Here is a 14,154-nt window from a genome sequence, read left to right on the forward strand (position 1 = left end):
TTTGAAATTGTTGAATATTTGACATGGTTATATTCAATTTAAAATAGAGAAAAACCTTTCTAAAATTTAAGAGAAATACTTTTATCTGGAAAAAGGCTTAAGAATTAATTTTGTATAAAAGAAAACTAAGTGTTTCTGTATGGTTAGTCATTTTATTTAGAATTAACCCCATACACTAGAAATGGCTTAATGCAAAATTATTATACAAGCCCTGAACTGGTATCTTTTCTCTCACATTTTTAATGGATATTTTCTTAACCATGTGCATGAGGGGACCAGATAACCTTTCAAAACTAAGTACTTGTAAAATGTCCTTGGAATAAATAAATAGCTGCTATGTAAAAAGTCTGTTATTCGGTCTAGAAATGGATCTTAGTTTTCTATCTGGCTTAAAATCGTTTCTCAGAAGGAACAGTCTTATCTTTTAGTTGCCACCTACCTAGCTTATTAGCTAATGTGGTTCCTACCCATTCACAACATAATATGTATGTTTCAGTGAGTCCTTAAGTAGTAATATTTTACTTTCTCTCATTCTAAAAAAAAAGTACAGTAATGTACCATACTTTTGAGCAGTAAATGCTCCACTTTGCAACACCCTAGGAGTCCTCCTTGCCATTCTTTCCAGAATTTCTCTTCAGCTTTGCTTCATAAAGAAAAAGCCCACATTTGCAACTAAATATTTTTTGGCAAATCCTGGATTTGACTTTTCTTTTGATAAGAGACTTTACTGATCTCTTTTAGATTTTCTCTTCTCACTAAGAAATAGGCATTTTAAATTTCTTTATTCTGGTCCAATTCTGTTAAATAAATGTTTTGTACTGGGATCTAATAGGCAAAAGTATTGAATAAAACACCTTTCTTACCCTTGAAGAACCTACCCTGTAGGCTTTTCATTCCATTTTTATATGAAGAAAATGGAAGGCAAAGGTTAATATAAGCATAAATTATTCTGTGACTGTTTTATATTGTACCTCAGGCCTTTTCGGTTTGACTAGATAGCTTACTGCCTGGCCGTGTTCAGGTTTGCTTCCTTCCCATGCACTTGAAACAAAACTGTTCCCAACAAGCTGGTTGGTTAGAGTGTACCTCTGCTTCTGAATAGTGAGGCAGAAAACTGAAATTGTTGAAACTCTTTATGGTTCAAGCCTCTAAATACCATTTGTCTTTCAGAGTTCTTTCCTTTTTACACTAAATTAAGGCTCTTTGGGGTTTTATCCACAAACCTTGCAATTTTACTTGCTTTTGGAACTCTTGTGGGGAACCATTCACTTATAACAAAGATAAAAGATGTATTGACAGCTGAAAATCCTATGAACTACCCATCATCCCAAGTATTCTTTGAAAATTGTGAATTACTTCAGATTTAAAAAAAAAAAAAAAAAAGTCAATTCCCAATATCCTTGACAGTTTAAATTACTGATCTAGTGGACCTTAATGAATTTTGGTGTAGCAACTGGCTTTCATAATCCATTTGCAGGGTAATTTATTCTTAAAATATGACTAAAATTGTGTGGCCAAATTATAACCCAATGTTTAGTTTTTCACTCAATCCAAGAGAAATGAAAATGTTGTTTAAAACTTATCCCTTGAAAGTATATTAGATATGCTGAGTCAGAATGTACATAAATCTAGAATTTAGAGCAGTAAGAGACAGTTTGTGAATTTTGAAAGTTTAGCATGAACTTCCCAAGTAGACTCCACAGTGGACTCTTAGAAGGATTCAAAAAGGCCATAGGTTAAATTTCCTCTTGCCTTCTGATGGGAATACTAACATTTGAGGTGCTGTCTATCCACTTGTGACAATATATCAGGAGTCTTATTCTGAAAGGCAATACCTGATCTCTTATGAATAAACATACAGGGAGGGAGGAATAACTTCATAATACACTATTTATTGCTGTTTTTGCATTGTCTAAAATGACATTTTATTTATTAACTTCTCATTGTCTACTTGTGATAGCACTAAACAGAAATTCTAGGTTAACATAGGAGATAGCATCCCCTATGCTGTCATGTGCTTATATTTAAAACAAAGGCAATAAACAACTTGGCTCCAAAATACTCAAGAATGAGTGTTGTCATAAGGATTGTTTAAGTCATTCATCTCCATCTAAATTTTACTTTGATAATTAAGGTGAATATTTTATTCTGGGCATTATTGATGGCACAGAGTGCATGTCCAAATAATACAGTGTAATGAATAATACGAAGATTGGTAGGAGATAGAAACTATGTTAGCTTCCTAGTGCTTCTGTAACAAACTATCATAAATTTAATGGCTTAAAACAAGGATATATTATCTTAGAGTTCTAGCAGTCAGAAGTCTTAAAATCAGGGTGTTAGCAGGGCTGTATACCTTCTGGAGACTCTAGAGAAGTCAGTCTCCTGTCACCCTCAGCTTTTAGAAGCCACTTGCATTTCTCCATTCATGGCCCCTTCTTCTATCTTCAAGTCCACCAGCATAGCATCTTCAGGTTTCAGTCTCCTTCTCTTGCTCATTTCCTTTCTCCCTCCCCCACCTCCAACCCAATCTCTATCTCACTCCTATTCTCTGCTGCTCTCAGAACTTTTAGTTACTTTAGGCCCATCTGGATAATCCAGGATAGTACCCACAGCTTAAAATCTTTAAGTAAATCTGCAAGATTTCTTTGGCCCTGTAAGGTAACATACTCACAGGCTCTGGGAATTGGGACATGGACATACTTGGGAAGCCGTTCAACCTAGTACAGAGTGTGCAAATAATAGTTACTTATGTTGTAAAAGTAGAGGTTATCATAACCCTAATTTGTGTTTGCTGGTCATACTCCCAAAGGTACGAATGTAAACAGATGCTTTTCCCTTCTTCAGTCTAAGAATATATTCTCTACTTAGTGGCCATTTTTCAGAAGTATTATATTTCTTAAAGGCTCCTTTAGTTTTGATTGTGTGGATTTAATTTAAGTTCATTGTCTACGGTGTGTCAGGGGCTTTTGAGTTTTTTCAGAAACAACGGATGAGATAAAGAGCAGGTACTCTGGCTCTTGCTGTTGCTGAGTAATAAACCGTTCTTTATCTCTGGCGCAAGAGTTTTGTGTCTTCTGCTGGCATCCACAATACCATGTCAGGCTTACTTACTAACTTTCAAGTAGGGTAAAATCTCAGATCCTTCACGGATTTTGACAGTGGCTCTTGCTTATAATTTACCCAAGAAATGCCCAGCCTTTTTTAGTGGCATTCATGTTTCTTTAAATATTCTCAACCTCATTCAATTCAGATCAACTTCAGTTTCCCTGTTAAGCGTATTCTGTTTATTTTGAACCTTCATAACATTTTCCCAATAGTATTTCTGAAAGACCACGTAAGTTGCCAGAATTAGGTACTGGGGTTGCTTAGTGCCTCACATTTATTCAAAAACGTATCTATTTTTTGTGTGTGTTGAAAGGTGTGTTACTGTTGAAAGGTACAGTAAATACTTTAAACTTCTATAAATCAGCCTCATTTAAAACTAGAAGGTTCTTATAACTAGAAGATTCTGTGTTCATTGGTCACATGACATTGGAACCATGAGGTAGAGTTTAACTTTTGTGTTAGTTTTTACATGAATACTTTAAAGATGGTGGAGCTCTTTTGGATTATATCAAAGTGGCAATAAAATAGATTATGATCTAGTGGAAGCAGTAATTAAGGTCAGTCTTACCACCAACTAACAATAGGACCTTGGAAAAATCACATGATTTAATTGAGTCTTCCTTTCCATTTGATAAGTGAAGAATTGAATAAAGATAATTTAGGTTCCTTTTAGTTGAGCATTTGTTCATTTATTTCTGTTACCTTATTTTTATTTATATCGTTGTTTTAAAAATAAAAACCTCTTGGGCGCCTGGGTGGCTCAGTCGTTAAGCGTCTGCCTTCGGCTCAGGTCATGATCCCAGGGTCCTGGGATCGAGTCCCACATCGGGCTCCCTGCTCGGCGGGAAGCCTGCTTCTCCCTCTCCCACTCTCCCTGCTTGTGTTCCTGCTCTCGCTATGTCTCTCTCTGTCAAATAAATAAATAAAATCTTAAAAAATAAATAAATAAAATAAAATAAAAACCTCTTTAAATGTGTCCTATAGATTGTGAAATGCAGTGTTGCCTTATTAATTTTCAGAAACCCTGAAATTGCTGTTTATATTTTTCCTTTCCCAAGAGTTATTTGAGATTTTTGTTGTTGTTGTTGTTGTTTTAAATTCCTGGTAGAAGAGCCTTTTTTTCCATTGGTTTTCTTTAATTCCTACTTTTTCATTGTGATCAGGGAATGTTGTTTTTAGTATTTTACTTGATGGAACTTACTAATACCTACTTTGACTTAATATGTGATCAATTTTTTAACGTTCATGTGTGCTTGAGAAGAAGGTATAATTTGTATTACTAGAATATAATGTTCAAAATAAATCCATGACAGATACACCTTATTAATTATGTTAAGATTTTCTAGTGCTTTTCCCCCTATTCTCAACTTTCTTGAACTGAGGGTTGTGTGAAAGTCTTCTATTAGTAGTGTGTTTCTATTTTTCCGTATCTTGTAGTTTCTGCTGTGTCTCATTTCATTTTTTTTCTTTACTTGAATTATTCTTCATCTGATACATGATCTCAACTCCTGCTTCCTAATTGTTCCTATTTGCCTCGTATATCTTGGTGAATTCCTTTGTTTTTAGCCTTTTTGAATCATTGTGTTTTTTTGTGTATCTCATATATTTAGCGTAGACTTAGGTTTTGCTTTTTGATCCAATCTGGATATCTTTTTTTTCTAGTATCAACTTCCCCAGTATCTTAATCTTCTACTCCCTGGCTCTCTGTATGTGCAAGCTTGTAATGCATTGAGTGCTATGTTGAATTTGGTGTTAGTTTCTCAACTTGGAGATATTTTGAAGTTTATTGTATCCTCTACCTCCTAATAACGATGAAGGCATGGTTCATGTAGTCCTTGTTGAATTTATTCTTTTGGAGGGAGTATGTGGATTGGTTGAGATTTAAGCAGCATTATCTTCTGCACGTATTATGTTCATATTTGCAATAACATTTAACTGATTTACTCTTTAGAATGATTTTTTTATTTACAGAGTAGAAAAAGATACCTATAGCCAGCCGACAAAAAAATTTGGATTTTTTAAATTATAATTTAAATAGTTTTACTGACTTTAAACTGACAGGGAGCCCATCTTTCAAATTAGCTCATCAGTTCCTAAAGACATTATACACACACACACACACAGACTTAAAAGAAAGAATCTATTATTTTTATTCTCCTTACATAGATTTGTTTTACATACACATTTTTTCCTAATTGCATCCGTGTATACAAAATAAAATTGAGTATTTTCAGAAACTGTGCTTTTTGATCTTTCTGACATTAGACCATTATCAGTATTTCTTTTTTTTCCATTCTGCTCATTTTCCAAAAGCATAGTATGGTTTTTTAATACAGAATCTTTGGTAATTTTTCAGGAGTTACACAAATCAGTATGTACAAGGATAATTACTCCATTCTTATTTATAAAAAGATTTAAAAAATCAGAAAACATACTAATGTCTGATAATAAAAGGTTGGCTAAATAAATAAGGACAGTGATGTAAGAGAATGAAAAGAAAATGGATAGATATTTGCTTTGTCATTAAATGATAAAGCTAGTTTACAAAATGCTATGGTCCTGGTTTGTGTGTGTGTGTGTGTGTTTAGGTTTTATTTATTTGAGAGGGAGAGAGAGAGAGCATGCGCGTGGGTGCACGTGTGTGAGCGGGGGGAGGGACAAGGGAGAAAGAGAGCAGACTCCCCACTGAGTGGGGAGCCCCAGGCAGGGCTCAATCTCATGTCCCCAGATCATGGACTGAGCCGAAACCAAGAGTTGGTGCTCAACCAACCGAGCCACCCAGGTGCCCTGGACCTATTTTTGTTTAAAATATATTTTAGGGGCACCTTGGTGACATGTTCGGATAAGTCTCCAACTCTTGGTTTTGGCTCAGGTCGTAATCTCAGTGTTGTTAGATCGAGCCCCATGCTCCATGCTCAGTGTGGAGTCTGCTTCAGACTCTCTCTCTCTCTCTCCCTAAAATAAATAAATCTTAAAAATACATATAATTTAAATAATTTTCATGGAATAATTCCTGTACAGTTTTTGCCGTGTCATACATTTATCTAACTTACTATCACTCAGTGTTGTTTTAAAACCAACTATCTGATTTTATTTAGCTTTCTTCCAAATAGTATTATGAAAAAAATACACAAATGTTCATTGTATTTTTTCATGCACAGTAGAATAACTTGATAAGTTAAGAGAAATTTCATTTTTGTATGATCTAAAGTCCTCATTCTTTAGTGAAATGTGTATCAAACTCAGTTCTCTTAAACATATAGGAGGGTGTATGATAAAATTATAACCGTGTATACATTGTTAGTAATTTTACTTATTTTTTTCTCTGCTTTTCTGGTTTTTAATTTTCTAAAGTAAATTTGGATTAATTCCTTGTATAATATAAAAGTATTTTGTAGCTTAGATTTTTTAATCATTAATTAAAATTAAGTATTTCTCTATAAATCTTTACATTTCTCTGTGAAATGATGTAATTGCTAATGCCCTGAAATGTAATTAAAATAAGTAATAATTTCTTTGAAATTTAGAAGTCTTAAATTAATATTTTGAGTTATATTAATCTTATTTCAATTAAAGAACTGTTATTAAGCTGGAAATTTAATGGCACATTAAATTTTCTGGCTTCCATGGAATCTGAGTATAACTGTCTTAAGAGGATTAGCTCTTAAATTCATTTTGCTGTGATTTTTCATAGTATTGTAAGTTCATACTGTGACAGGAGTTATTCTCATCCAAAAATTAAGAACTTATTTAATACCAGATTTCTTAAAAGACAAACATGGGAAGGAATGTACCTCATAATAACGAATGGTGCACTAAAATTAGATTCATAACTGGGCGCCTTGGTGGCTCAGTTGGTTAAGCATCCTACTCTTGATTTCGGCTGAGGTCATGATCCTCAGGGTTGTGAGAAAGAGCCCCACTTAGGTCTGTGCTGGGCATGAAACCTGCTTAAGATTCTCTCCTGCATCTCTCTCTGCCCCTCCCCCACAAAAATAAAATAAGTAAATAAAATTAGATTCATAACTAAAATTCCTTTTTTTTTTTTTACAGGAATTGAAACCTGATATAGTAACTAAATCTGCTCTCAGTGATGATATCAACTTTGAAAAAATCTGCAAAAAGGTATATCTGCAGTGGATTGTCTTTCTTTTAAGAAAAGTTCCTTTTTATATGGTTGACTTACTTTCTCTTGTCACCTTTGTCCTTGAAGAAAAAACTTATCAACAAGCAGTTACTATTAGTATATGATGATTTTTCTCCAGTTGAGCTCCGTTATTGCCACCAAAAAAATATTTTTATGGTAATTTATGAATTTTGCTTTGCTTGTGATAGCACACCTTCAAGGTCCTTAAAGGTATGTTGAACTTAATGTGCCATTTATGTGTTAGTAACAGTTTGTTAATCTTACTAAACAGAACAAACAATATTTTTATTTTTTCCTGGTAATTTTTATGACTATTTCATTTAATCTCCATATATAGTACTCGTGAAAGATTATTTTTACCCCCTTTTTACAAATGAGGAAACTGTAGGTCAGAAAGAATGAAGTGAACTGAGTAGAGCTATACCACTGTTATATGGCACAGTTGGGACTTCTACCCAGTTCTCCTGCTCCTACTATTTCCCCTTTTTCATTTCCGTCCAATTTGCTAATGTCTACGTAAGACAGTTCCAACCTGAGAGCATATTTTGGATTAATGGATGTTTCTGTGTTGCTTTTCTGTTCTCACTTTCATTGGCATTTGCTCTAATGTGTATTATTTCTTGTTTCTTGCCTTTATGTCCACTTTGCTCTTTTTCTCGTTTCTTAATGTGGAAGCTTCAGTTACTGATTTTAGAGCTTTCTTATTTTCTAACAAGCATTTAGTGTTACAAAGTTGCCTTATGTAAGCACTCCTTTAGCTGTGCCCTTAAATTTGATGGGTTGTATTCTCATTTGCTTTGAGTTCACAATGTTCTAAATTTCCCTTGAAACTTCATCTTTGACCTATGGTTTAGTTAGAAGTATATTGTTTAATTTCTGAACAGTTGAAGGGTCTTCTAGGTATGTTTTCATTATTGTTTCCTTTATGATCCATGAGCAGCCTTTTTATGATTTTTATTTCTGTTATGGTCCAGAATGGCTTATCTTGGTAATATTTCATATGCACTTGAAAACAGTATGTTTTCTCTTGGGATCAGTATCCTAAAAATGTCAAGTAGGTCACGTTAGTTGTTGGTGCTGTTCAGGTGATTTATATCCTTACTGATTTTCTGCCTACTTGTTTTATTGATTACCCAGAGCCTTATGTAGAATCTCCAGCTGTAGATGTCAGTTTGCCTATTCCAGCCCTCAGGAAAGAATGCTTTGATTCTTTGAGACTAGCACTGACTTTTCTACAAGTGATATGAGACGTTAGATTTTAAAGCATTTTAAGAAAGCCAGAATATGAAAGGTTTTTATTTGTTTGAGGGGAGGGAAAACTTGTTGGTGCCATTGTCCTGATGAGAAAAGCAACACTAAATCCATGAACAAGATTTTACAACAGTCTCTTTATTTTGTACTAGAATAATTTTACAGTAAATATTCTTATTTCTTAGGATTTTTTTCATAAAGAGAGGAAAAAATATAGTTTTAAGCTGTGGTTTGGTCTATCTCAGACAAAATAATGACATGTTAAATAGAATAATGGTAACTGAATAAAAATGTTACAGAATTTTTTTGTTTTGTTTTCTCTTGAAAGTTTAAAAAAAATAATCATTTTTCCAGAGTAAGTTTTCTGAGCTTTCTGGTTGCTAAATTCTAAAAGTATTCATTAATGTTTAATTTATGGTGAAAGTAAAAAGCATCTTCTCTGCCAGATTGTTTTCACTTTGGAAGATTAATATTAGTGTATGTGTAATATTTATAAAATCAGTTTTTTAGGGTATCCTCTTCCATTTACAACCCTTCCTTCAACTTTCCAGTGTGTGAAAGTGTCACTTCTCCAAAAAAGGGAGGCAGCAAACATCTATATTAGCTTATCATTGTTATTTTGTATTAGTAAATTCATTTGCATATGACAAGATTTGTAGTCCTGAAATTTTTTTTAATTTGTTTATTTTAGAGAAAGAGTTGTACGTGTGCATGAGCAGGGGCCCGAGAGGCAGTGGGGGGCAAGGGGAGAAGAGAGACAAGCAGACTCCCCACTAAGCACAGAGCCTGAAGGGCTGGATCTCACAACCCTGAGATCATGATCTGAGCCGAAATTGAGTTGGACGCTTAACTGACTGAGCCACCCAGGTGCCCCCATGGTCATGAGATTTTTAATACGAATTCAGATAAAAAGTTTAGGATCTTGGAGCGACTAGGTAGCTCATCTGGTTAAGCAGCTGCCTTTGGCTCAGGTCATGATCCAGGGTTCTGGGATCCAGCCCCGCTGAGCAGGGAGCCTGCTTCTCCCTCTGCCTCTCCCACTCCTCCTGCTGTCACTCTCTCTGGCCCACGCTGTCTCTCTTTCTCTTTTTCAAATAAATAAATAAATAAAAATCTTTAAAAAAAAAAGAAGTCTAGGATCTCACTGTCAAGGGTCAAGTGAAACCTGATTACATTTCTGCTTTGTTTATACCTTCCTCTAAACAAAAGCAAGGAAGGAAGGGAAGGTGGAGAGAGGGAGGAAGGAGAAACAGTTGTTTAATCCAAGTTCTTGATGGAACCCTGGAGGGATTTAAAGCAAAGGGAAACTGCTCTGCTTAAGAAATCATTTCACATTCCTCCCAAGCTATTTGATTTCACCTATTTTGTATTCTTCCGTTGGATTCAGGCTCTTCTGTTTGAAAACCTGTTAATAAATTAAACCTCTAAAAAATGAGGCAGACAGCAGTGTTGTTCTGTAGAACGGATTGATTGTTCTTCAGTGTGTTGTAGGAAATGAGCTCAGTGGAAGATAACCTCACAGGAACGAAGTCTATTACATAGAGCTCTGTATGTTTGAGGCTATCTGACAATCAGATCAGAGCAGAGCAAAATAATTTATGTAATATCTTACAGCTTACACAGTTCTTCCATATACATTCTTATCTCAGTTGATCTTAGAACAATGATCTCATGTAGAAAGCCTTTGTTTGCACATATGTGCACACATGTGGTGTGTGTGTGTGGTAATAGTAGTGTCTTCATTTTTCAAATGCAGAAAAGGGCTAGAAAGGTTAAGTAGGCAGTTAATATGTATATGATGAAAGTTTAAAGCTAGGGAGTTGAAGAATGAAAATTTTGACATTTCCAGGCAGCTGGTGCCAGGATTTCAGGAACTTCTCAATTCAAAACATGTGTTGCATGCAAAGCACTCAGCTAGGCAGTGTGGAAGATATGAAGGGAATAGGAGACTCAGTATTTTCCAGGGGAATATATAATCTAGTAGGGAGTAAAAGACAGGTATATTAAACAACTACCATATAAGGGGAAGCAAATTAATATTTGTTAACCTCTGTTAACAGTTGCCGACTCATTAGGTGCTTTATTTTTGTTAGCTTTCTCAGGGAAGATAATAACTGGGACAAATAGGCCCAGAAAGGTCAAAAATATACCTATGGTCAGTCATTAGCAGATAGCAGGCCCAAGGTCTAAACCCTGGTCTCTGCCTACAAAACAGAAGTTTAGAAGAAAAGGCTGGAATGGGTCCCCTGTATGTTTTTTGTTTGTTTGTTTTGTTTTGTTTTGTTTTCAAAGATTTTATTCATTTACTTGACAGAGAGACACACAGCGAGAGAGGAAACACAAGCAGGGGGAGTGGGAGAGGGAGAAGCAGGCTTCCTGAGGAGCAGAGAGCCCGATGCGGGGCTCGATCCCAGGACCCTGGGATCATGACCCGAGCTGAAGGCAGACGCTTAACGACTGAGCCACCCAGGTGCCCCTGGGTCCCCTATTTTAAAGACTCCATTTTAGAATCATTGTGTCTCAGGGATTATAAGAGCTCAACAGATGCAGAAACGTCTCCCCTTGCCTTCAGTGTGGACTCTAAGCCTTAGGTTGTCACAATTCTTCTGATCCCACTGAATGGACTGTTTCTTATTACCTCCCTACATGTTTTTAATAAATGCACACATTAATATATCTTTAGGTAAAACCTAGAATTGAAATTAAGTCTAAATATTGAGACTGTTGCTACCATCATTCTGCCTCTACCAGGTCACTCAGAGTCAGTTTGCTGTAGGCAGCTTTTCACAGGAAGGAACATTGCATGTAAGAGAGCTTTTTCATTTTTAGACTGTTGTTTGTATTCACATGTACATTCTCAAAATTCTTTTCAGAATTGAACACCAAATGCTTGTGTTCATAAAAAATACCCATATGCCAAAATAAAATTTTTCCATAAAAAGATGAGGTGTTTTCCCCCTTTTTACTTAATTTATTTGAAATGGAAGAAACTGGAGGTGTGCGAAAACCACAGTTTCCTGAGAATTTTCCATGGCAAATATTATGTCAACGTTAAATAAGGAAAGCTGTGGTTCCTTCATACCCTCTAATATTATGAAAACTTTTTTCATGCAGGTGTAAAAACTGTTCATAGAGAATTAACTTAGTCTTTTAAGCTTCAAAATCAGTTTATGTAAATTTCAGATATATGACTACTCAGATTTCTTCTATAAACCTCCATAACATTTTTCATCTTTCCGGTGAAGTTTATCACATTCTGTCTTTGATGAATTAGTTGTTCATTTGTCTTAACCGTTAAAATTAGAGCAAGATTGTGAGCCTCAAATGATGGTGTTTGTGTCCTTATGTGTAAGACCATGCCTTCCCATTTATTTAGACATGTTTATATAAGTATAAATATCAGTGAATACAAAGAGGGATAAAGGAAGGAAGGAAGATGGACAGTAGTGAAATAAGGAGGAATAAAGAATTTGAAAGGTCTCATGACAGGTTCTGCTCTGCTTATTCTTTGAGTTCTTACCCTCTGCCCAGAGACATAAGCAAACCGTAGACACAGCAGACGGCTGCCGAAACCCAAAGCACAGCCGGAGCTTCAGACCTCTGCCCATTTACTTTACAAGCCTCTTTTTTATGCTTATATTTAATTTCTCTCCAAAAAGATTTGAGAGGGGGGCTTGGAGATGAGTCACAAAATGAGAGAAGGTTATCTCAAACAATTTAGAAGGAAACCACTTGAGAATACTAGACTGGATTCAGAAACCTGACTGTCAGTTCTAGCTTTTGTTCCCAGCTAGCTAGGTAATCTGGAAATGAAGTCAAGACTGTTAGTCTAATTATTGGATAAAATCATTGGTCTGTATTCCCTTTACCTCTTGTTAAAATTTGAAGTAAAAAAATGCATTGAATGATTTCAAATTGCTTTGTTAAGAAACAGGTTGAAAATGTTAAATTTGACATTGTTTACTTAGGAGAAATAAAGTTTATTAAAATGATTGCTGTCAGCGGCGCCTGAGTGGCGCAGTCGGTTAAGCATCTGCCTTCGGCTCAGGTCTTGATCCGAGGGTCCTGGGATCGAGCTCCGCATGGGACTCCCTACTCAGCGGGGAGTCTGCTTCTCCCTCTGCCTCTGCCTCTCCCCCTGCTCGTGCTCTCTCTCTCAAGTAAATAAACTCTTTTAAAAAACTAAATAAATAATGTATGGGGATTAACATAAGAATAAAAAGAAACTAAATAAAAAATAAAATGATTGCTGTCATTTATAAAACATGGTATTTTTAACTAAGACTTTCTTTAAATCAGACATTTTAAGAAATACATGTGTACCCTTTTTTTTATCTTTGAAGAATGAAAACTGAAATCCTTAGTATTTGTAAAGCATGCAACTATGTATATGCCATTAACAGTTTTTCCCCATTAGAATATTTTTTCTACTCCCCAAATCGTAAGTTACTCAGATTTGCAGATTAGTAACTGACCATCAAGAACAGATATAAATTAACTAAAAACAACTAGCAATTAAACATCAAACATAAGTTTGAAAGACTAGATGTATCCTAAGAAGATCTGTACAATGCATTCTATTTGCAAAAATTGCTGGTTAGCAAAGGGAAGAGGCTTAAATTTCTAGGAGTTTCTGCATTCTAACTAGTGTTGCTTTGCCGTTAGCTGCCTGACTTCAGGCAGTTCACTTACTATCTCTCGGTCTTGCTTTTTTGTTTTTGGGGTTTTTTTTGGTTTTTTTTCATTTCTCTAATAAACTCTTGCAGGTCAAACATTCTGGTAATGCCTTTTTGACCCTCTTCAAAGGCCTTATTGTAGCAGATGTAAAAATAACAGGGCTTATCCTCAGTGTTCAGTTTCATTTTGCCAAAAAATTAAGTGTTTTGTGCACCCTCACATACTCAAGCAAGAGTTTTATGGCATTTCTATGCTGTATTATCTGTTAATGTTTAAGTATTCTTAAATGACTCTGACATTTTTCATATTTCAGTATAACAACAATAGTTGTGCTCTAAAATATTTGGTGATGGTGTTAGGTAGCCAACTTTAACAAAATTTCCAGTTTATAAAAATTAGAAGCAATAAGGACATGCTGAAGTGTGTATTTGCAAATATCATTATGCTGCAAAGTAGGTTTGTCACATATCTATAAGACCACATTATTGTTGGGACACCTGGGTGGCTCAGTCGGTTAAGTGTCTGCCTTCAGCTCAGGTCATGATCCCAGGGTCCTGGGATCGAGTCCCGCATCGGGCTCCCCGCTCTGCGGGGAGCCTGCTTCTCCCTCTGCCTCTCTCTCTATCTCTCATGAATAAATAAATAAAATCTTAAAAAAAAAAAAAAAGACCACATTATTGTTAAATAGATTGCCAACTAAATGAATGAGAATTTGAGAAGCTATTTCTTTGCTTTTTGCCTAACAATGCTGATATATTAATGTTAAATATTTTGGTAAAAATTTTTGTATTTTTTGTTTTTAGCTTTACTGAGATATAATTGACATATAACAAACATTGTGTAAGTTTAAGTTATACAACCTGATGGTTTGATACACATATATATTATGAAAAATAACCATAATAAGGTTAATTATCACATCCATCACCATATATAATTATAATTTTTTGTGGTGAGTGCATTTAAGATGT

The 14,154-nt window shown here is 35.1% G+C and overlaps 1 protein-coding gene across 1 annotated transcript in view; it reads left to right on the top strand.

Moving 5' to 3' along the window:
• SRFBP1 (serum response factor binding protein 1) overlaps nucleotides 1-14,154 on the top strand; it is a 62,916-nt gene that overhangs the window by 33,701 nt on the left and 15,061 nt on the right. Inside the window, exon 4 of the mRNA XM_045891526.3 lies at nucleotides 7,162-7,233. Coding sequence (XP_045747482.1) covers nucleotides 7,162-7,233 — 72 coding nt within the window. The remainder of the gene's footprint in view (nucleotides 1-7,161; nucleotides 7,234-14,154) is intronic.

The sequence above is a fragment of the Mirounga angustirostris genome, unplaced genomic scaffold, assembly GCF_029215605.1.
Source record: "Mirounga angustirostris isolate CCGP_5_RB_7025 unplaced genomic scaffold, mMirAng1.0.hap1 SCAF_7, whole genome shotgun sequence".
NCBI classification, from domain to species: domain Eukaryota; kingdom Metazoa; phylum Chordata; class Mammalia; order Carnivora; family Phocidae; genus Mirounga; species Mirounga angustirostris.